Source organism: Apodemus sylvaticus, chromosome 15, assembly GCF_947179515.1.
Source record: "Apodemus sylvaticus chromosome 15, mApoSyl1.1, whole genome shotgun sequence".
NCBI lineage: Eukaryota > Metazoa > Chordata > Mammalia > Rodentia > Muridae > Apodemus > Apodemus sylvaticus.
In genome coordinates this window covers 47,738,351-47,762,649 of record NC_067486.1, presented here as the reverse complement: position 1 = coordinate 47,762,649, position 24,299 = coordinate 47,738,351, and the positions used below count along the sequence as shown (strand labels likewise).

The 24,299-nt window shown below is 38.5% G+C and overlaps 1 protein-coding gene across 2 annotated transcripts in view; it reads left to right on the top strand.

Annotated features, from left to right (window-relative positions):
* Positions 1-24,299, top strand: part of Cblb (Cbl proto-oncogene B) — a 95,628-nt gene that overhangs the window by 66,481 nt on the left and 4,848 nt on the right. Inside the window, exons 11-15 of one of the 2 annotated variants that reach the window (XM_052158828.1) lie at positions 5,784-5,930; positions 8,519-8,616; positions 8,733-8,864; positions 11,312-11,452; positions 16,617-16,736. In XM_052158828.1, coding sequence (XP_052014788.1) covers positions 5,784-5,930; positions 8,519-8,616; positions 8,733-8,864; positions 11,312-11,452; positions 16,617-16,736 — 638 coding nt within the window. The remainder of the gene's footprint in view (positions 1-5,783; positions 5,931-8,518; positions 8,617-8,732; positions 8,865-11,311; positions 11,453-16,616; positions 16,737-24,299) is intronic. The other variant, XM_052158829.1, reaches the window with a different exon arrangement.

The following is a 24,299-nucleotide window of genomic DNA, read 5'->3' as shown; positions in this document are numbered from 1 at the left end:
ATTGACCCCTGGAGCATGTGCTCCATGCCCGAGGAGCATCTGTCTGTCACTGGAGGACACAGCAGAGGAAACTCAGATGCTTGGGAGAACACAGATGCTCACTGACATAGAGCTATTAGACATCCAGATCCCCAGTGCCATCTTAGATTCGTGGTCTGTGTTCAGATATCAAGCCAAAGTAAAATTACACACCATTGCCTAAATTAACTTATAGTTCTCACAAATATTGAAAGCCACAGAGTTTCATAAAGAAAACCGAGCTAGCAGTTATCTTTTAGTTTCAACTATAGTTTGAAGTAGTTAGGAAGGTATGATTATTTGGCATTTGACACTGGCCCTTGATGCCTGTTTTCTTGAGGGCAGAGGATATCCTGTGAGGTTTCTTTTCAGGCTAATCTTCATCTAGGTGATCATGTGACTCTTTCTATACAATTTATAATTTATTTCTGAAAATACTGTATCATAGAGTGAATGTGAAAAGAAACAGTCACTGCTTGAATAGATACTCCATTTCCTGAATTTTTGAAAAAATAGTTTCTTCATAACGTTAGTGACATTGTGAATATAAAGCTTCAAGTCCAAACTTGAAATCTAGGTATTTATTATAATAACTTTTTAAAGTATGTAACAGAAATTCCCCATGTATTATTTTACTTTATAATTAAATTATAATGTATAATATGTAATTTACATACATATGTAATATATTATTACATATTTTCTTATTAAATTATATCTGGCTAATTTGATTTTTAAGTTTAATGAAATGGAAGACTAAACAATTGAAATGTTTATTGTCCTTGAATATCGAGTAAACACAGATGGTTTTATAAATAATAAGGTAGTGAATATTTCCAAGTAAAACAACACTGTAGGAAGCTGAGGAATCGTTTCTTTATGCTTTGCTGTTTACATATGCACAGTTGTAGTTTTGGCATATTAATCACAAGCTGTCAAATACCTTGGAACCAAAGCTTTCTACTTATCCTAAAGTTTGCTGAAAGGAAAATCCAATTTTTGCCCAGCTGCCTAGTTTTTATTCTGTTGTTGTGCTCCCCTGAAACTTGGTGGAAGTGAGGGGCAGGAACAAGACCCAACCCCACCCCCTTTGCAATGGGTGCTATAATTAAGGAAAGGATAGTGTTGGGTGCTGCCAGTTAGCAGTAATCTCCAGGAGGAAAATCAGATGTGGAACAGGATAACTAGTGACACACAGGGTGTCACTCTAGATGTGGTCCTGAGGAAAGACCTCTCTGAAAGGGGATTTTAGAGCAGAAAAGCCAGGAAGAGTGGCCAACTGTCTATGTGGAACACCTTGGGGCACAGATGTGCAGCTGCTGCAGTGTCTCCAGGTTAACAGCAAATCTGTGAGATGGCTCGCAGTCAAAGCTTACCCTAAAGCTATAGGCTACAGCAAGCTCACCTTTTCTTGATAGTGTGAAAAGAACCCTCAAAATCATTGTAGTGCTCATGCCAATATTTTGAGCAAATGACTTGTATGCTGCAGACACAAGATAATCTTGTCAGATATCACTATTTTGTTTTGCTGGCTCTCTGGGCTTTGGTTTGTCTCAATTGCAGTTGTTTCTTCTTTGGCTAAGAGCAGTGTAGCACATGACACATGAAATAAAACATGGCAGCTTGAGATTTTATTTAATAAAAACAAGTATACCTTTACTTTCTGCCTTAGTGAGTGAACAGAGATCGTCTAATATGGAAAGCAAGTAAAATGACATATTATTTAAAATGCTTTTCCGTCTGTGAAAGGTTATGAAAATTATTGCTCTCTCTCCCTTTTTTTACCAGCATGGTGATTTTCTTCTCTAATACCCCATTATTTTTATTTAAAAGCTTGTAAGTGCTCAGTTATGTGCAAAGGAGGGTAATCCTTGATGACCTCAAAGTCTTCCCTTAAACATGTTGCAATTCTAGACACAAGCAGTAAAATAACAGTATAGTAAACACATCAATGGAAGGACATATGCTAAATATATATAACAGAACAGGTCAAAGAAAAACTATTGAATTTGTTGCCAGCTTCACAGGGATTTTTTTATAGACCAGAAATGTGAAGGGGTCTGCTTTTTGTTTTCAGAGAAAAGTTGATGTGTCAAGGGTTGCTCCAATTAGGAATGAAAACCACTTGAAGAGGGTGATATTTGAGGTCTGTTATAAAGGTAAATGGTAATGGCCTGTGCAGTCATCTTGCCCTGTGGTTATTCTGGGAGTGTGCAGTTCTTGGGAGGAATGCCTTTGTGAACCTTCAGCTTTGAAAGGTGGAAGTACTCACCAAGTGCTTCAAAGTATCACCGTGATGGAAATCACCTCTTTCTTGACATCACACGTGCACACACACTCAAGCCAGTGAGTCAGTGTGAGGCTAGGAAGGCACAGATAAGTTCCAAGTAAAGTGATAATGGCTTTGCAACCTGGAAAAATGTATCCCCGTGTGCTATTACTCAGGAACAGCAGCAGAGTGCAAGAGGTAGCAGGAAGGTGGAGTCATATATACAACGGTGTTGAAGCCATGGCTGTAAAGGATGTAAATGACTTGGCATCTTTCATCTTTCCTGTGGAGCCAGCCAAATAGCTTGTCCTGCTTTGTCCCTCCTGAGCCCTGGAGGAACGTAAGAAAATAATGTCTGTCACTTAATTCCAGTGACTGACTGAGCCTCCATGTCCCTAACTCCGCCATCTAGGTAACACGCACACTCACACGCACACGCACATGCACATGCACACATGGTGCTTCTGTGTCTATTCATGTCTATTCATGCTGCCGCCAGTTAACTCACAAGCCATGCTGTTAGAATGCATAGACTTTCCTTGATCTCTATAATTTTTTTTTTATTTACAAGTTCTTTATGATAAAATTTTAATAAATTTTAAAACATTAAACTAAGAGAATATAGAGAACTTTCTTACAGGACTTTATTAAAATGATAAATGGAAAATACCAGGATGTATTTTTTTTTCATATTTCAATACAAATGGCACATAGCTTTCTTCACTTCTAGTTATAACTCACCAAAATCCATTTAACCTGATAAAATGTCCAACTAGTAGTTTCTAATGCTGAAACCCAATTATTTGATAAAATAATAGTTAATGATTGTCTTTCATATTTACATCAGATGCTGTCTGACTAACAAAAGAATGGGTGGTATTTAGCCAGGCAAGATCTTCTCTCAATGCTATCCCAACAGGTGTGGGATTTTTTTTTTTTTTTTTTAGCTTATTTCTTGCACTGACAACATGGTTACTTGCTCTAATGCCTGACCACCTGAGTTCAATCCCTGGGAAGGACAAGATGATAGGTGAGAGTAAGAACTGATTCCCACAAGTTGTCCTTTGACCTCCATCCATACCTTGGCATGAGCACATACATACAAATAAATACTATATGTAATGCAAATTAAAAGCAAGTATTCTTCCTTTGGAGTAAAGTGCTTCTTGGAAATCATTAAATCCTTGAAGTAGTCTGTAAGAGCTTTGAACTTCCACCTCTTGATGTAGTTATTGAATATTAAGTCAAAGGTCCCTTTTGTCTCTGAAGTATCTACTTAAGTATTATAGAGCTGGGGTTCACTGAGACTGGAAGCTCATCAGGACGAGGATGGGCACATGCAGGGCACACTTACTCTGCCTATAGAGACATTCTGGTTCTTGCAGAAGGTGATGAAATTGATGTCTGTTCTCAAGGATTTAGAGTTTTCAAGAAAATACAATTATTTCTAACCTTATTAAAACACCATCAAGTCATCATTTTGAGACATAGGTTCTATTGCTACCTTTAGCTGCAAAGAGTGTCATCTAAGGTTCAGCCATAGTGACTATAACACTAGAAGTTGTTGATGAATTGCATAACCTGTGTCCTGGGCTGTGTAGCAGACCCTTCTGTTACTACAACAAAGCTTCAGGTCACTATTAACTGACATTTGGATTTTGACATATCTCTAACAAACACAGCTTTAAAAATCAATACTGAAAACTTTAAAGACAAATTAAAATAAAGCTTTTGAAACCTCCTAAGGGAACATTTTCTGTGGTCTCTGAACTCTATCAATTTATGTATACAGTTGAAACTTTATGTATGGGCACATACATATATGCACGTGCACACACACACACACACACACACACACACACACACACACTAGACACCTCTGAAGTTATTTTCCATTATAACAGGTGTTCAGTCTCACTGACCCTAAAGTGAAATAATTATAGAAAGTTCCCCAAGATCCAAAGCTTTTTAAGGATTACCTGAAGGATCCAACTGGTAAAGTATGCAAATATTGCAAAATTTGCGGGCAAAAACCAAAACAAACCAAAACCCCAAATCTGAAAAGCTGTTTTAGTTCCAAGGAGTTCAGATAGGGATACTCAGCTTGTGGAGAGAAGAATAGAAAATGACAATTTTACTTTGTGGTAAGAAGAAATGAAAGTGGAAAAAGAGAAAGACAAAAAAGCCACCTAGACCTTGATTGCCTCATGAACCAAAGGGCTCTTGCTCCCCCTACAGAAGGTGCTGAAACATTACACTTTTTTTTTTTTTTTTAACATTTTTCATGAAGTTCATAATAAAATGGCTCTGGATCCGTGTTTTTCTAGTGCCTTGCAAACTAGTTGCCTTTCTACCTGTTGGCCAAGTTGGATTTTAACATATTTCTTTTGGACTATGTCTTGGGCAGAAACAAGGGTTAAATTAAAACCCGTACAGGAAGTAGAATATTTTTCTTTTTTTTCAATGCATTTATTTATTATATAATTGTTAACCTGTTTTTAAATTAGGTATATTCTTTATTTACATTTCATTTTTTTAATTTTTATTTTTTATTCCATATATTTATTTACATTTCAAATGATTTCCTCTTTCCGTGATACCCCCGCCTTGCAAGTTCCATAAGCCCTCTTCCCTGTTCCCCAATCCTCCCCTTCTCACTTCCCTGTCCTGGTATTCCCCTACACTGCTGCACTGAGCCTTTCCAGAACCAGGGCCCTCTCCTTCCTTCTTCTTGGACATCATTTGATATGTGAATTGTGTCTTGGGTATTCCAAGCTTCTAGGCTAATATCCATTTATCAGTGAGTGCATACCATGAGTGTTCTTTTGAGACTGGGTAACCTCACTTAGGATGATGTTCAATTTTATATATTTTCCCAAATGATTGTGTAAAACACCCAAATTCATCATAGTGTTCCATAAGTGTTTTATTCATTGCAGTTAGGTATTACAATTAGGTATCATGAAGTATAGAAATAATACATTTCAAAGCTTTAATTCTGTCTTCTGCTTCTAATTCTGGACAGGTTTAGTTCTTAATTACTGCAGTGAGAGGAACTCTTAACACTAGAATTGTTAATTCACGAGATAGTTGAGCTTCTCCCATTTGTGTTTTTTTTAAACCTTGGGTACTAGCCATAGACCAGTTTGAGTCTTTAAGAACCCCATGTTTCCAGTTGATTCCAGTGTATTCTTGTCACTTTTGCCCATTCCCACCACATGGGAGGGAGCAATTAGCACTTTAATAGCTTGGGCTTGAATAATTGCACACATTGTTTTCATAATTTACATTTTCCCTTACTTCACCCTTTTAAATCACCCTTTAAAACCATGGAATGAATATTTTATCGTAACATTTCAAGGCCTTCCATTTATATTGGATGTGAGAACAGTTTACAGTTGAAAACGACTAGTGACAAAGCAGATTTTTATTTGTCATATCAGACCTGATTATTTATGATGCGTAAACAAGATTGGATTTTCTTCCCTCTTGGTAGATGTACTGGTCCATTAGCAAATTGTCTCTCAGAGAAAACAAGAGACACAGTAGAAGAAGATGACGATGAATACAAGATTCCTTCATCCCATCCTGTTGCCCTGAATTCACAGCCATCTCATTGTCATAATGTCAAGGCTCCTGTTCGGTAAGAAGAGCATCTCTTTCCCACCTGCATCTGCATAAGCGCTGTCATCCTGTCAGTCATGAGGTTGTTTCTGTGCGGTTCAATAGGATGGGCTGGGGTAAAAGTCCTGTTCCTAGCTTAGTTTATACTTTCTATATATTTTCTTCATTGCTTTCACATAAAAGATTTTGTTGCCTTCTCCCCCACCCAAAGGGCAAATTACAATCTAATAAAATGAAGTTATACATTACATATAATGATGATTAATTCATGCATTTCCCCTAAGATATTTTAATGAATTTCATCAGGTCCAAGCATATATATCATGAAGAAAATTTAGTGCTTAGAAACTAATATTAAGGTACTAGGTCAACCTTCCTAAGAATTTTTCTTCATAATGTGAAGGCTAGAATAATTTATATTCATTTTCCTTCTTGATATGTAATTACTTCTACTGAAATCATAAGACAATGGGGGGGGAACCTAAAGTTACTTCTGTTAACTTCTTTTTTAAGCAAGTTCCTTCTCTTGGGTAAGAAAAGAATGTAAAGAACACTGGGTTTTATTGTATTTTTTCTCAGTTTTAATGTGAGCATTCTTGGTCTTTTAAGTATCAGTCACATTGACTTTTATAAAAATATTGATAATGGTTACATGTATTGAAATATCAGTTTGTCTTCAAGAACAATCATGACTTTGATTGCATAAAATTTAATATGGGTATAATAGCATTTATATAATTTGTATCTTACCGACATGTCAGTCTGTTAGCTTTATTTTCTGGACTTATTTTCTGCACTCTGTCCTCCTTGCATAATATTCCTGGAGCTGTGCTTGGCTCCGCTCTGCTCAGCCACTGGTGGTGGAGCTGCCTGAGGCCTCCTGGTGATTGGCAGGAGACTGTAAGGCCTCTAGTCACCCACCCCATCTTTCCTCAGTGTTCTGTTTGATGCTGGTGGGCTGACTTACTAAGCAGGCTTAGTGATGCACTGCCGCCCACAGCTTTCACTGATTACAACAAGAACCAGTTATCTCTTGTTAATTGTGCTGATGAGCGGTCCTAAAAAGAAGATAACAGGGAGAGTGTGACAGTGGGATAGCCCCGTGCCCACTGAGCTAGCCTAGGGAAAGTCACACCTTCTCATCAAGTATAAACTGCTAACAAATCCCAGTTTCTTTGGCTCTTACTAACTTAGTATAGTAATTTTTAAATGCAAAAATTGACCAAGATTTTTTGGTTCCTTTGGGATTCTCATTCTTTTTATGACTGGAAGACTGACGGATACGATTTTAATTCACCAAATTTTAATTGTCACATTATAGCGGATAATATTTCAGTGGCTAACCTCTTGAATACTGAAAGTCAATTTGAATTATAACCATCATAACCATCTCCCCAAAGTTAGAGAAAGTAATAAATGTTGCTAATCCCTAAGATTAATTATAATGAATTCTTTATCTAATTTGTTCTTGAAAACCAGTGAGTGGAGTGTCACCTCATGACTTCTGCAGAGTACTCCCTCTCCTGAGAACTTCCTTTTCCTGTATGTCACTCCCTCCCTCTTTGGAACATCAAGAAAAATAAATTGTCAATATGTGGCAAGTGAAACAGTAAATGAATAATTCAATTCAGTTTGAGCAAAATCCATCATCATTATGAAGATTCAATACGTAACTGTTCTTAAATGAACCATATCTTGCCCGTTAAAAAGAAGTGGCCACCAGAGAGACTAGAAATGACTTTCAGATGAATCACTCTCGCAATATCTCCTGAAATATCCACTGTCTCCTCCATTATGGATGTAGTTTCACTTTGCTCTAAGAAATCAGAGTAATTCAAAAGTATAAAACGTCATTCTCTGTGGCTCTTCGTTAGCCAGCTGTTCCTAAGCTAGGTGCTAAAGAGCGCGCGTTTTCCATGCCTCCTAGCCCGCCGGTACCTTCCCAAGTCTCAGTTTCATCCTGTTTTGATGCTAGTACCAAAATCACGCCTTTTAAGTTAATTAATATTTTCCCGCAGTAAAACACTAGATGTGCACCCAAAGCCTTTGCTGAAGTCACTTCCCTTAGGTGTCAGAGAGCCAGCTTTTGTTCAGCAGTGGTGAGATAGGCTCAGAAGGTGGAGTTTTTGAGTGTTCCCTGCAGGACTTAAATGAAATTGTCAGACGGTTCCTCTCTTTTAAGGCCCTAGCATAATTTCAATTCAAAGAATTCTTAGGTTGAATAAACACGCACATTCAATGCCACCAACAGATGTGGAGGCCGTAGACCTTACATAGTTGTCGGTGGCGTATACTTCTCAGTCACTTCGGATCTCTGGCCAGGTGCAACTAGAATCCTACACAGATGTGTTTAGGTTTTCAGCTGCTTTAGTAGCCCTTGGTTTCAGTGAGAGAAAGAGAGAGACACGTTTACCTTCAGACATACACATCAGATTTTCAAGTCCAGTCAGGGTAGCTGCCTGTTGTTACTAGTCCTTCTCTAGAAAAGATAACTGTCTTTGTTGTGTATTCCGATTGCCTAAGTAGGCATGGCAGTCTGCTCTGTGGTCCTCACCTCACGCCCGCCATGGATGTTAAATGATTCTTGCCCTCTGGTGTCCACATTAGGTCTTGTGATAATGGCCACTGTCTATTGAATGGAACTCATGGTACGCCTTCAGAGATGAAGAAATCAAACATCCCAGATCTAGGCATCTATATGAAGGGTATGTATGAAATATGTTTTCCTTTGCAATAGACATCTTAATGGTAGGAACTTGAGGGCAAAGGTCCCTTCTGTTTTCATACTGAGAGTACATTAAGGTTTTGTGTTATCCTCCAGGAGATGTTTCTGATTCATCCTCTGATCCAGTACCATTACCACCTGCCAGGCCTCCACCCCGGGACAACCCAAAGCATGGTTCTTCAGTCAACAGGACGCCCTCTGATTATGATCTTCTCATCCCTCCATTAGGTTGAATTTTTAAAAGCAGTTTAAACAGCCCCCGACCTGCTGTCCATATCCGCATTATTAGAATTAAGAGTTCAGTATAATGCAGACTCTCGGTTGAGAATTTGCCTAAGCTTAGCTGGGTTCTCTGGTTGATGGTGGCTCCTGCATTCACGTGACATCACTCTAACAGATGAACTAATTGCATAGGAAATAGCTGTGAAATTTTAGGCAATTTTCACAGCATCTTTTAGAGTTTTTAAGTGTCTGAATTTTCTGTAATAAGGTGCTACTTTTATAATCAGAGAAAAATACTTAACTTAGTTTGTTTTAAGCTATATTTCCACGATATCATCCTTACTTAAGTACAAAACGGTGGCCTGGGAGAGCTGGCGGCAGTGAGGATTGCATCAGGTTGTCTCCCCCTCCCTCTCGGTCCTGTGTCCAGACCCAGGAGGCTTGCTCACTCCATGGCCTGTCCAGTGGCTTTCAAGTGGTGATCTGGAACATTAAGCCAGGGCCCTCCAGGTGGACCAATCCTTAGTAAACATGAGCCACACTTTACTTCAGTATGAAATTGACAGGCCCTCTTAGGTCAACTAACTTGGAAGAAAGTATATACTTCATCCTAGAAAACAAGAACATGTTCTGTTCAATTTGTTCATAAGCTTTTCCGAATTGTCTGTTAGGCTACTAGAAATAGCAAGTGAACTTTTGTCTTTCTCATATGCACCTCTGATTAGTAGCTTGAACTGTCCTTTTGTTCTGTTCTGTTTCTCCTCATAAGCTGGAGTTCTAAGACCCTCCTAACTCCCTGTGTGCAGTCTAGTTTCCTTATTTGCTTTTTCTCTGTACCGGATCGTGACCTATCACTCAGGTCCCTATGATCTAGATGACAATGTTTAATAGAGTTTACTGTTGGGCTGTCAGGGACCTACATGTTTGCATATGGTCTACTTGAGTATTGTTTTATTCAATATAATAGCCGTAGATGATTGGTGGCCTTCCTGTTACCTATCCCCACAGAAGTTACAGCCTTCCTCTTCTCCTAGGCCTTCCCCTGCTCAGCGTGTGTATTGGTGCTTGCTTACTGTTCTCTTGGGTAAGCACAGGCTTAGTGGATTTGGATTTATGGACCTATGTTCATATCCATGATCCACAGGATAGCAGCACCGCACTGGATGCTTCTTGTATTTTTCTTCTCTCTGCTGATAAATTCTCCTTTATGAGGCCAATTTCACCTGTCAGTCATAAGTGTTTGCGAACAGGTTTTCACTCCCCTTGATAGTATTTAAGCTCCTTAAGTTTTGATCTTCATATCATTCAATTCCTAGCATGGTGCCTGATACTTGGGCTGAAAAAAAAAGACTGGAATTTAATTATGTGACAGCAAGAGCCTGAATGATAACAAATCTCTCCTAAATCTTCAAACACTTAAAATTAGAAAAATATTTGTGATGATTAGATCAAATATTCTGCATAGTTTTGCAGGGCAAGCACAAGAATGATAAATTCATTTTGATGTATTCATGTCTAATTCATTCTGCTTAAATACATATGTATTTTTATTATTAGAATATGAAGGTGTTTACATATAGTCTGTCTCACTGACAACATATTTGAAGTACATACTTGAAAACTATATTCAGTTCATTTTTTTAAAGACTCAAGGTAAGAAAAACTCTGGTCTAGCAACAGGTTTCAGGGATAAATGTATAGACATAAAGCCACACTGCAATATTGAACATATTGTATATATATACATGTGAGTAACTAGCTTTGGGGCCACCTAATGGGGATCTCCATTGACGTGTTCTTCTCTGGAGAAGATAACTAAGCAAACAATGCCTTCTGCTGCACTTGTGCATTTCCTCCATATTTTTACAGTAAATCTCATGTTTAGTATGATATAAATGAATTATAGTCCAGTAGAGCATACGTTATGGAATGGTTAGACATGTTCTTTGACATTAAATTATATGTGCATGATAGGATTTTTCCCAGGCGAGGCCATGAACTTTCTTTGCTGCTCAGAGCTTTCTGTTTGGCTGGTTTTACCGATACTCATTTTCAGTTCAGAGTTCCAGTATACTAATAGTATAAAGGTCACAAAGGGACAGTGAGCTGATTTATAACTTGGAATGCTGCTTTTTATACAAAGACTCAGGAAACAGAAAAATGTTTTCTTGGGGGGGGTGTTTCATCGATGTGTGTATGTGTGTGTGTGTGTGTGTGTGTGTGTACATACACATAGGCACATGTGCACGTGTGTGTTTATATACATTTTCTATCCACATACCCACATGTCAGGACCATTATGTAAGTCAGGGAAGCGCTGAATACACCCTACAAGTGAACTAACTTACTTGTCAAGTGAAGCATTAAGGGAAACATCAGTCATAATTTTTGCTTACTACTGTGTTTTGATTCATAAAGTTCTACTTTTGATAATGATCTTTCTTTAAATGCAGGTGAAGATGCTTTCGATGCCCTCCCTCCATCCCTCCCTCCTCCCCCACCTCCTGCAAGACATAGTCTCATCGAGCATTCAAAACCTCCAGGCTCTAGTAGCCGGCCTTCCTCAGGGCAGGACCTTTTCCTTCTTCCTTCAGGTAGGAGTGAGTGAAAAGCCAAAGAGCAGGGGCTACGAGCACTGCCTGCTCTTCTAGAACTCCTGGACTCAATTCCCAGTGACCACACTGTGGCTCATAACCATCTATAATGAGATCTGGTGCCTTCTTCTGGTGTGCAGGCAAACATGTAGGCAGAACACTGTATACATAGTAAATTAATAATTAATACATCTTTAAAAAAGGTAAAAGAATTTTCTTTTAGAGCAAAGTACATCTGAGATCATGCTGTCAAATTCATGTTGTTTTCCTGAGTCTCTGCCCCATTAGCAGAAAGACTTCTGGGTAGTGAGAGCTGTGGTGGCCCGGTTTGCTTGACACCAGATTGATTTAATGACCAAACATCACGAAGACGGCAGAGCAGTAAGGAATCACAGTGCTTGCACATGACCCAGGGAACAACCCCACACCCATGCACATGTGGGCAACACCAACTGAACTTAGTGAGCTATTTAATGTAGTTTAAAAAGAGAGATGTAAAGTTGGAGATATGTTGGAGGGGCAGAGTTGAAGGTTGGTAGGAGAGAGTTGGGACAGGGTTGTCTTAAGTTTTTGAAGCAAAAGAAAAGAAGGGAAGGACAGAGGGAGCATGTTCTGCATATTATAGGGAGCAAGTGATGCCCTCAGATGCCAGCAGAGTTCCTGAAAGACAGATGATGGTGCGATGGGCTAATAGGAGAGGCACAAACTTTAGGTTCTCAATGCCCTACTTCCACTGAAAGGTTTTTCTAATAATGGACTTCAGTATTTTTTTCAAGATGTGCTTTAATACCCTGGTTTTATTCAACACATAAGATTTTATGACTTAACAAGGTAGCTCTTCTAAATTTTTATGTTCACTATTTTAACTTTTATTTTAAGTATGGAGATATATTGTCTTCAATGGAAAACACATACAGTTTTCTATTAGTACACATCTGTAGCGTGTGGAGCAGATGCGTAGGCAAAATGAAGAGCCTAAAGGAAACCCTCAGCACGTATTGGGCAAAATTATCAGGAAAAGGAAGCACCCCCCATGGCAGCATGCTATTGCTGTCTCCACCTCCAGTCTGCAGCCTGCCCAGGTAGACTCCTGCCAGGTGTGTGCTCCCTGAGCCTTGACAGGCCTCCCCCCCTGGACTAGCTTTGGTAAAGCAGTCTGGCTGGACATGGAGGCACAGTACTGTGAGTTTGAGGTGATCCTGGGCTACGCCAGAAGATCCTGCCTCAAGAATAGAAACAAAAATTATTTTCTTTTTAAAGTTTTCTGCACATTTCCATATAAGATACATCATGAGATATCTTTTAAGTGCTCTGATTGTACTTTGCTTCATCAATAACTCCTTGAAAATCTATGGCTCTGTTAATCTCTCTGTCCCTCCCACCATGACCACTGGCTCTATTTTCATCCTCTCTCCTTCCCTCTCCCCTCCTCCCTCCCCCCATGCTCCATCCCCAGCCCCACCCCCACTCTGCTTTTCTCTCTTCCCTTTCCCATCTGGTTTGATAATAGAGAGTTTGGAGAGATTTCATGAAACACAGACTCTGGTCACCTGAGTGTCACTTTATGTGTCAAGGGGCTGAATATCAAAAGAATAATTTCCAGGTGAAGTTCTCAACAGCAGCTGTCTTGTCCTAGTATTTGATTCACTGTTAACACATTCTATTCCTGTCCTGTTCATGGTTTGCCAGGATGCAACCTAAGACCAAGTGTCCTAAGGCCATCTGCTGTAAGCAAGAAATAAGACAAACATGTAACTGCAAGTCTTGGTGGGTGCTGAGTTTTTGACAGTTTCTGATTAGCATTATTTAGCTTATTTAATCACTATTTCAGCCCTGACTCCTGAAGCCTTTGTACAGTGGGTTCCTTTACAACAAAGGTCAGGATTTCTAGAAGCTACCAGAAAATATTTTGTTACATTTTACAAAATGTGTGATCATTTTTCTAAAGAAATACAGTGGCACATCGCTAGTGGTAATTCTTCACTCCAAGAGTAAAACTTGATGAAAGACATACTTACTAAATCACAGTTCAGCTCACTGCTTTTAGAATTGTAAAACTGAACACACTATGCAGAAGGTACTACGGAAGTCTCCCTGATGCCCACTGTTTTGAATTAATTAGTATACTCATAAATTGTTTTACAGTGTGGAGATGTGCCAACTTAAGGACAGAATAGATATCTCATAAAAAGATATTACATTTTCTCAAAATATTATACAAACTCTCCATCTCTTTCTGATAGCCGTCTATGCCCTGCCCGGGGCACCAGTCTTCCCACTGCTCCAGAGTTCAGCTCTCAGACTGCAGAGCGGCCTCATGAGTCCAGTGGGCTAGAGGAAGGACTGCCGTGCAGAGCCTCTGCTCTGATCTTCCTTTGTGTTTCCCACCTTGGGCTTTCACACAAGATTTCTTTTGGCAAAATTCTAATTTCCACTAACGTGCGTGAGCTCTCCTTTATGAACGAGCCAATCAAAGCTTAACAAAACCAAAGTCCCCAACAAAAGCTCCATGATTTCCTGACCACAAACCCAAGGCAACTGCTGGCACATGTGCCCTTTTCTCTTTGTAACAAAAAGAGAAAAAATGGAAGGGTCCCTTTGTGTGGGAAGGTTGAAACAGGCATTTCTGCAGCTTCGTGCCAGGGCCTACACTTAAGCAACTGAGCTAGGACAGCACTAAGTCTTAGTCACACCTGCACAGAGTCTTTAGGGAAGCACCCAGCATGCACTCCGTGCTTGGCAGCCTTATTTCACCTTCCTCTCACTTTCCCTCAAACCTAGAATCTTCTCTTGAAGTGCATATCCAACCTTAACATCACAATTCGATTTTAAAATCTATTAATATTAGTAAAGATAAGTAATACTCTTAACTCTGACATGAACATTCATCTGTATAAGAAAAACTCAAGTGTCCAGTGATTGGCACCCACCACAGGAAAGGACACCGTGGGTATTATGTATTCAACCCTATTGAAACGTCATCAGTGATGAGGCTAGTCAGACAGCTTGTGCCAGCTGTGAGGTTGACAGATGTCACATGAATGATGCCAGCTGCTGTGTGCTTCCCGTGTGGAGGCTCCATGCTCACATGTGAGAAGTTCAAGGGTGAAAACTGGACTCTGTAAACTCTCTTCAGGTCAGCAGCAGCCCTGGGGATCTGCTGTAAGAAGTCAGGCAGGACCTGCCGGTGCTGTAAATTAGACTCCGGACTACATTTCTTCTTAGCAAATTGAACACATTGTGTGTATTACATTCTCAAAAGAAATATATTACTGTATAATTACACATTGGCTGCAGCATTTTCAATTTGTGTGTTTTAATCATAAATATGGACATTGGTCTTATACTTAGTTTTAAATGAATTTAATTCAGCAAAGCTTTATTGATTTTCAGATTTCCCTTATCAGAGGACAGCTAGTAATTATAACACTCGGTGGTAATTATTCTGCATCGCGCCATCCCCATTGAAACAGTAGCTACAATTCCATAGCTCTTAACAGGGATCCTCCTTCACCCTGCCCCTTACCAGGAGCAACTTAGCTTGAAGCGAGGTAGAACATGTCACGATGGAGCAGATTCTAAGTGATTTCACTACTGATTTACATAATGTAAAACGGTTTAATGGAAAAACATTTAAAAACTACAGTTGTATATTTGTTAGTTCATTTATAATACTAAAATATATCTAAAGTTTAACATTTTAAGTTTTCAACTATTGTTTGGAAATAATGTAGAGATGTCCAGTATGCCTGTGAATTTCCTCTAAAATGTAATAAAGAAGTACAGCTACTATAAAGGCAGAATAAAGCTAATGACAATTGCTTCAGGAAGAGAAGATAAAATAATAATTAGTTAATGACTTTAAGTAGTGCTTACATGCTCAAGTCAGATATTAGTATATTAATATAAAATACAGTATTTTGTACTATATTATAGTATAAATAAAACAATATATTAGTATATCTCATTTATAGTATATATAGTATAAATAATATATAGTAAAATATATAGTATAAATAAAATTACTTTACCAAATTCAAATGAATAACCAATGGACTAAATTATAGCCAAACTATATATACTTATAGTCCAACTTTCTTTATGGAAAGTATGTGTTTTCATGGATTTATTTTTAGTAATTAAAATATTTATTAAGAGCAAGATAATTGCCAAAAAGTTTACCTGTTGCTTTATTTGAGTTAGGAGATACAATATAATTAAGAAAAATCTTGCCCTCCAAGGAACTTGGAATAACTTCAGGGATGGTACCAGCAAAAGAAAATAGATGCAGAAATTATGAGGGTGGAGGTGATGGCTGTAAATTATTAGTGAGCCAAAGAAGTCAGAGATAATGTTCTTCTATTCAGACAAGAGTCCGCACGCTTTAAGCCCATGTACTGCTAATTTCAAAGCAGTTAGGCCTGTGGTCCTAGTGATGTCTGCCAACACAGACTACTGTCTCTCTTTAGTTACACTTGGTGAATCTCATCACCTGTAGTGAAATAGGTTTTCAGTCTACAATTCACGTTTCACAATTTCACATGGAAGAGTACGAAGGAGTACCTTTTTACTGTCTATTCAAACCTTATGTTTAGTAATGGTGTATTTTTCACAGTTGAATTCACTATTCAATGAGACAACCTGAAAACTTGCTCTTAACATATTTTGTGATTTATAATCTAGTGCAGTTAAAAAAATACCTTATATTTGCAGATTTTTTTGTACAGACATTAATTCATTTAAAAATGGCAAGCTTTGGGTCTGTTTACAGATTCATCTTAATGTCTGCTTCAGGAAGCCAAGGGACTCACAGTTCTCTCATAAGGCCAAGTAGGCAGCAAGTTTCACATCATTTTCACCCATCAGCTTTCATTCACTGAAATATGTAGGTAGGGATAGAAATCTGAGTTAAGAGGAGCTGAAGTAAATGATCTGAAAAGATAAAGAAAGATCCATAGCCTTAACTGTGGAAGCAAAGGGAGTGGCTCTAACCCGAACAAATGAGTGAGTTTGAAACTGCACTCCATTGGGTATCACTGCTCATGAAATTAGTTAACCAATTCATTATCAAAATCTATACTCTTTAGACAGTTCCCAGAATTCTTCATCCAACCAGCAGGGATCATTCTTTCAATTAAAAATAACAAATGTCTTTATTTTCAAGATCCCTTCTTCGACCCAACAAGTGGCCAGGTTCCCCTGCCTCCTGCTAGGAGAACACCAGGAGACAGCAGCAAAACCAACAGGGCCTCCCAGGACTATGACCAGCTCCCCCCATCTTCAGGTGAGTTGGCTGAGAACAGTAACAGTATTGTCCTGTTTTTACAGTGCCTTTTTCTCTGTAGCCTCTATCTTTAGTTTATTGTACTATACCTAAGCATTCACTTGCTTTAGACGTCCTTCATATTTGGCTTGTAAAGCGTACATTATGAAATCAACACACTGAAAAATACCTTGGGGAAAGAAAAAGTGAGGCTTAATATTCTGTGTTAACAGTCAGTAAACTCACAGTCTTTGTTTTGGGATGCATTCTTTCTTTTAACTTCCGTTAAAATTTGAGATTTGAGAAATCCAGAAAATATCCTTGAGCATCTGCCCATACTATTTCTTTTGGCTTTGTTTTGTTTTTTTTGTTTTTTTGTTTTTTTTTTTGGTTTTTGTTGTTGTTCATTTAATTTCACATCAAGACTGAAGACTTTCTAAAATTCTTATCAGTAACAAACCAGTTACTGTTATTTATTATAGGGTTTTTGCTGTTGCTTTTGTTGCGCCTGTTGCTGTTGTGGTTGGTTGGTTGGCTGGCTGGATGAATGGATGGATGGTTAGTTGGTTAGTTTCTGTTAGTTTGGGGTTTGTTGTTGTTGTTGTTTAAGACAGTGCTTCCTGTAGACGTATATTCTTCCTAACCCTTGTCATTATCCCAGATTCCATCACTCATTGATTTGCTTGGCTCATCTGTTTGTCTCTTCTGCTAGTACCTTAACAAAACAAAAGCTGTCACCTCAGGTTGCCAGAGTGAATTCCACAGGTCAACTGCTAATCCACAAATGTTCATTTCTTACATTCTGAACCCTCAAAGAAGTGCCAGGCGTTTGGTCTCCAATGAACCTGTTTGCCTCTTCACAGGAGCCCATCTTCCCCCTGGTGTAGTGAGGTGCGGGCCCTTTTTTATCTGCATATTAATCCCTCTCCTGAAAGTTCCTCTCACAACTGACTCGAGCAAGGCATAGGGCCGCACTGACATAATGCCAGCACCCAGAAGTGGAAGCAGGAATCTTACACTGTGTTTAGCAACAGACTGAGATGCATAGTGACAGGAAAGCCAAGGCCAGAGTGGCCTGCATAGGGAGACCCTGTCTCCAAACAAACTGTTCAAGTGAGACACAACAGTATTACTGAAGCCCAGTTACCCACCTCGATGCCCAAGCATAAGTATATTGATGGGGACAAGAAGGAAGATGTATTCGATGTAATAGTCACATAATGGGACCCTCTGAATAATTGAGTGACTTTGAGTATCTTCAGCAGTGTAGTTTTCCCACAGTGCTCTGTAGGAGATGCAGAATTCTCCATAAAACCAAAAAGTGTTAACACTTGCATATGACCTGGGAAAGCACATAAAAGCTTTGATGCACATTGTCTGCCTGTTCGAATGCAGCCACTCGGGGCTCTCAGATCTGTCAGTGCGTAGACTGCAGTTCCAAGTAAGCAGACAAAGCCGGGAAATCAAGGAGGGAACACATCTGCCAGCCCCATGTAACATAAGAAAGCAAAGCCATTACTGAGGTATTGTTGGAGTACACCTTGGCCAAAGCACCACCACGTCTGACTTGAAATAATACATTCAGCACCTCCAACTCTGTTAAAATAAAGGTATTCATTTGCATAGTGAGTCGAGTTATCGCCAATCACTGTTTTCACAGAATCTCCTGTGTGGGCTCCACAATATGTGGGTGTTGTGGAGTCAAATGCATCCCTTATGTGCAGGATTTCAAGTGGTATAGATTGGGGTTAACATTATAATAGAAACCTCAAGAGCACTTTGACTAGCAAACAGAGAAACATTCACTTAACAGGACTAAACTAGGTTTTGCCTAAGAAATTTGAAAAAAGCAAATACTGATAATCAGAGCCAGCTATAGCATCAAGTATTTCACCTACTTCCTAAACCTTTCAAACACTAGCAAAGCATGGGACTGCTTTATGTGTTTACACATGTGTTACATACTAGCAAAACATAGACCAGTGCCTCTGTTTCTGACCTGTGTTTGTTAGCAAGAAACATGCTAGGTTTTTTGTTTTTGTTTTTTGTTTTTTGTTTTAAACAGGTGCACATCTGCACTTGACTCTGGATCAGGTGTTCTCACTTAAAACCTGACCTAGGTGCTGTGTGCTTTCACAATCTGTTCTTGTCAGAGGCCCTCATAAATGACCCAAGAGGGATTCTGGTGTGATTGTGAACACTAAAAAAAAAAGAAAGAAAGAAAGAATGTCTATCATCTTTCAGAGCTAATAAATAAGTGATAGTAGCTTACTCGTCAATGAACTATGAAAAGAACAGTTCTAAAGAAATTCAGAAATAGTTTTATTAATGTGAAAATTTTGTTCCTCATCCCCCTGTAAAAACATTGTGTGTGGAAGTGCATTATAGCTACAAGGCACTTCAAGTGTGTTCATTCCTCTCAAAGGAAGAATTTCATAGATTAAAAAAAGTGAATCTTACCATTGGTATTTTTACCAAGTGATTATGTGAGAAAAACACATTTATAAAAAAATAAAAATAAAAATTTCACTGGCTTATTTTAAAATCACATACTTCTGGGTTGGGGCAACTTTTTTTTTTGCCAGTAATCGACTTATTCTTTATACAAGCACATTACTCACACATAGCTCCTGTCACTAGAAACTACGTGTAAGTTTTATAAAATTTTGATGCCACTTTTTCCTTAATATGTATTGTGCTGCAGTTTGAATTCCTTAAGCATTCCATAATGCTTGTTCTTACATACAGCGTTACCCTTGAAGATTATTCATATCATTAGTAGTTAAAAGGTACTTCAAGGACTTGAAACAATGCTTAGATGTATGTGACTCACATGAAAGGATTTTATTTCTGAATATCCTGACAAATTAAGGAGGTGTTGTTATAAGGGAAATGAGCTGCGGTGCTTTCTCCTTTGTTTTTATTAGCTGAGTGGAAAATTGAAGGACTGTGGAACAGACTGTTATCTTAGTAATCTCTTTGGAGATATCAGCTGGAAATCATAGTTGTAACTCACACGCGGTGTAGAGATGTGTTTAAGTTACTGTCAGTGATGGGTAGTTCTGTTCCCACGATGGAAAAGTCAGGGTACTTGTTCCCTACCAGTTCAGCTGGTAGGCGGTGCCACTTGAAACCCTTCACACACAGCTCCAGTTTAAAATCTCGGGCCTGAAGTGCTTTTCCACAAAGATCTGAAGCAGTCTCAAGTTCTGCATTCCGTGTATCCTAAGCACAGATTACATGAAGATTTTTCATGTGTTCATGTTTCACTGAAAACCTTATGTGAACTCATCTGTTGATTAGACAGTGTCCAAGACTGTTGAATTCAGCATCACAATGTACATAGGCTCCAAAGTTAGCTGACAGTGCATATATTTGAAAACAAGATTGTAATATATTTTAAGTTTTTCTTCATTCTTTATTCAGGTGAATTCACATTATTTCTTCTAATTATCAACTATTACAGAACATAAGAAACATAAGAAAATTACTAGTCAAAGAGTGTTCATGCTTATTCCAAGGATTGTACTCATTTACTAAAGTACTGTAAGTGTATATCCCAGACCATATGTACTTGTATGTAATATTTAATTTATTAAGCATTTACTATAGGATAGAAGTTTTGATAACTATTTTAGGAAGCTAGAAATGAGAATCATATATATCATTTAATATACAAAGTATATTATACATAATTCTTTCTATGTAGATACATAGATGGTATTTTATATAATGTATATGCTATTCATATACTTTAAACATAGCTTTAATATATAAATATAAATAAATAAATGTGTACAAATGCAATAAGCTTAATTTATAGCTGAAAGAAAAACAATGTTTTACTAATCTGCCAAGGATCCCCCCACAAGTGTCAGCCCAAAAAATGTAAGTTGATTCTAATAATTTTAGTAAGCTATGCAAACATTTGGTCTTTTTTTGTTGTTGTTGTTAATGAAGTTTGTGTTGTGATTCCCACAGTAGCCAAGCGAAAACAAAGTTAGGACATAATGAAAAATCATGCCTTCCTATAACAGTGGTTGCCAAAGCACTCACGGATCTCCTTCCTAGTAAAAGCGAAGGAGGAACAGCAGTGTCAATAGAGCAGTGAAAAGGACCCGAAGCAGCGAGCGCCCAGGACCTCTGCAGAGCCCCTGCCTCGGTTCTTGCTGTTCTTTCACATGATGCCCCTCGACATCTCAGTCTTGGTTCTTGAGCAGCTCGCGTCTGTAAAACAGAGGGAACCTTGTCTATTTAGCTGTGGTGCTGTGGATTGCACGGGCAGGACTTACACATTCAGAAACACAATGTAGTTACCAGTGGTAAGAAAGGAAATCACTTAGAACTGTGCCACGGGCATGTTCCATGCATTCCCAGTTGATTTGTGTTCCGTGGTAAGAGAAAGGGTTGGGTTTCAGTTCTCTCCATGTGATACTTGATTTCCCCAGCACCTTTTCTGAGTCATCCCTTTCCCTGTTGTGAGATTTTAGTGACTACAAGAACTGGTTGGTAGGTTCTGAATCTCAGTGCCGTTAGCCTTTGAGTCTGTCCTGTGGCTGTGGCTCTGTCCGGCATCTGTCTTGTAGTCTGGTGTGTGAAATCTCCAGCTTTCTGCTCTCTGTTCTGTGTGGCTTTGGTTCTTTGAGACCCGAGAGATTTCATATGAATATTGGTTTCCGCCCCCCCACTCTAAATATACTCATGGGTATTTTGACTTAATGTGAATCCACAGATATATTTGAATCTACAGAATAATTTATATATTACAGACATTTTATCAGTAATCTATAAATCCATGGATATGAAGAGTTTTCATTTTTGTTTTTCATGCCAGTTTCTTCAATTACTGCTTTATAACTTTAACTGTAGAGCTCTTTTACTTCCAGAGTTAGGTTCATTCCTGAATGTTTTATATGTGGCTTTCATGGATGTTATATCATTGAGTTGCTTATATGTGGACAGCCACTAATTCTTGTATGTAGGCTCTGCATTCTGCCACACCATTGAATACTTACTAATACTGTTTTGGTGGAGTCCTTAGGTTTTATGTACAAAAATCAGTCACAAGAAGTGTCAGTTTAACTCCTCTCTTCTTTGTTTTTATAGCTTTTGGGCTGTTTCTTGTTAAGATATTCTGTTTGGAATGAATGGCTCTGTACTGAACCTGGTGACAATGGGCACCTGATCTCAGAGAAAAAACGTACAGACTCTCTCCATTCACGTGAATTAATGTCGTCTAGGGGTTCTACTTAATTCATACTGTGTTGAGGGGTTTTATCATGAAGATGTGTTAAGTGGTATCAAGTGCTTCATGTGTATCTGCTGAGATCATGTGGCCATATGGTTTCCATATTTTATTGTCAGTGTACAAATATGTATTGATTTCCATATGTTGAACCATCTTTTAACTATGAGAATGCAACCAACTTGAATAATGGTGAATAAACTTGAATCACTGGCGTAAAACCAGTGAGTGATCTCTGTGACTTACTAGTGAGTTTGATACCATGAAACTGTTGAGAATATTTGTATCTGTGCTCATCAGAAATATAATGATCTATAAATTGTTTTTGCTGCTGCTGCACACTTGTCTGCTTTTGGAAGTTGGGTAGTGCTAGGTTTCAGTAGTACTGGAAGGTTTTCAATGTTGATAAATTGTGAAAATCCACTGAAAAGAAGCTAGGTGGTTACAGTGAGCAGTGAAGCTTTCTGACCAAGGTTTCCTCCTCAGTGAGAAACTTCATTGGTGATCCAGTCTCATCACCACCTCTGTTCTCTTCAGATTCTGTGTTGCCAGGGCTCCTGTGACCCGTTTTGCATGTCTACAGATATGTGTTTCCAGGTTTTCCTGTTTGTTAGCCTATGGCTGTTCATAGGACTCTCTCTGATTGCATTTCTCTAGCTGAGGTTGGAATGCTTCATTTTCCCTTTCTGACCACACCTACTTGTGTTCCCAATTATCCTGTCTGGAAGCTTATCCTGCTTAAGTTTCTGAAGAACTGGTTCATGGTTCCACTGATCCTTTCCAGCACTTATTTCTGCTGAAATCCTTGTCGTCTTCCATAGACTACATTAGGTTTAGGTTTGTTCTTGCTTTTCTAAGTACTGGAGATTACTGAGATATATATATTTACTTGAGAGCTTGGGGCTTTGTTTGAGTTTTAGGATTTTTTGTTAGTTTTGTTTTGTTTTTGTTGTTGTTGCTGCTGCTATTGTCTTGTGGGTTTTTTTGGTTGGTTGGTTGGTTGGTTGGTTGGTTGGTTGGTTGGTTTTGTTTTTGCTTCTTTGGTTGGTTGGTTGGTGTCCCTGTTTCTGCCCCCACGCCCTACCCATCCATGCCCAGGTGAGGATCCTCACAACATGTTTTTATACCTTTGGATGTCCCGTGTTTCATTTCACACATTTTCTCTATTGTTTTTCCATTTTCATTAATGTTGAGAAATTTTAGAATGCCCACTTGCTTGTTAAAAAGAATGTTCAGTTTCTATGAATGTTTACAATTTTCAGAATCTTTTTGTTGAGTTACATGTTATTCCATTTTGATCAGAGCAAATAGACGGTACCATTTCAGTTATTTTCAATTTGTAGACTTAACATGAACTATTCTAGAGAAAGCTTCATGTTCTGATAAAATGTCTGTCCTGCAGCTGTTGGATAAAGAATATTCTGTAGGTGTTATATAAACTCATTTATCCCTTTCACAGTTTAGTGCTGGTGTTTGTTAATATCTTTATCTGGATGATCTTGACAGATGCAGGATGTTGAAATCTTGTCATCATCACTATATTGAAGGCTGTCTGACCTTCCTTATACAATGGCTTTGTTATATAAAATTGGGTATTCTGATAATAAGTTCATATGGATTCAGTCATATTGCCTTGTTAATTGGCTCCTTTATTAATTATAAGATGATTTTCTTTGTCTCCTCAAGTTTATTTTTAGATGAAATGTAGCCTGTCCTGTGTCTTAAGTTTCTGTTTAGAATATCATTAACCATCCTTATTTTCAACCTGTTTGTATATCTACTAATGAAGTGAGTTTGTGTGCATAACTCTGGGGACTGGCTTAACTGGGAAATGAGAGAAGGAATAGATGACAGACACACAGACATACACATAAAAGCTGGGTTCAGGCGGCCTGCATGCATTTGTTACATGCAGTTGAACACAGAAGCAGGATTTTTAAAGACAGACAGACAAGGAAGCAGGGTTATTATATAAAACTGTAAAACTGAACAAGGAATTGGTGTAGCTAATGTCCACAGGAGGAGTTTCTATAGGGAAACAGTTCTCAGACTCTTTACATTTGGAGAGTGACAGCTACAGTGGACATCTTCTCCCATACTGTCAACATTCACATTCAGACCCACGAAAGGCTTTCTCGCTCTGAACCTCACTACCTTTGGAAGCCATCTCTGGTAATCAGAGAATTTCTCAGTCTCGGAAGGTCTTGGTTCCCTGGATGGATATTGTCATCACAGTGAGCTTTTATTTTTTTTTCAAGAATTTGAAACTGTGGGGCCTTTGAGATTGCCCCATCCTCAGTGCCTATCGACTCGTGTTGTATTTATACAGGTAGTAGGTA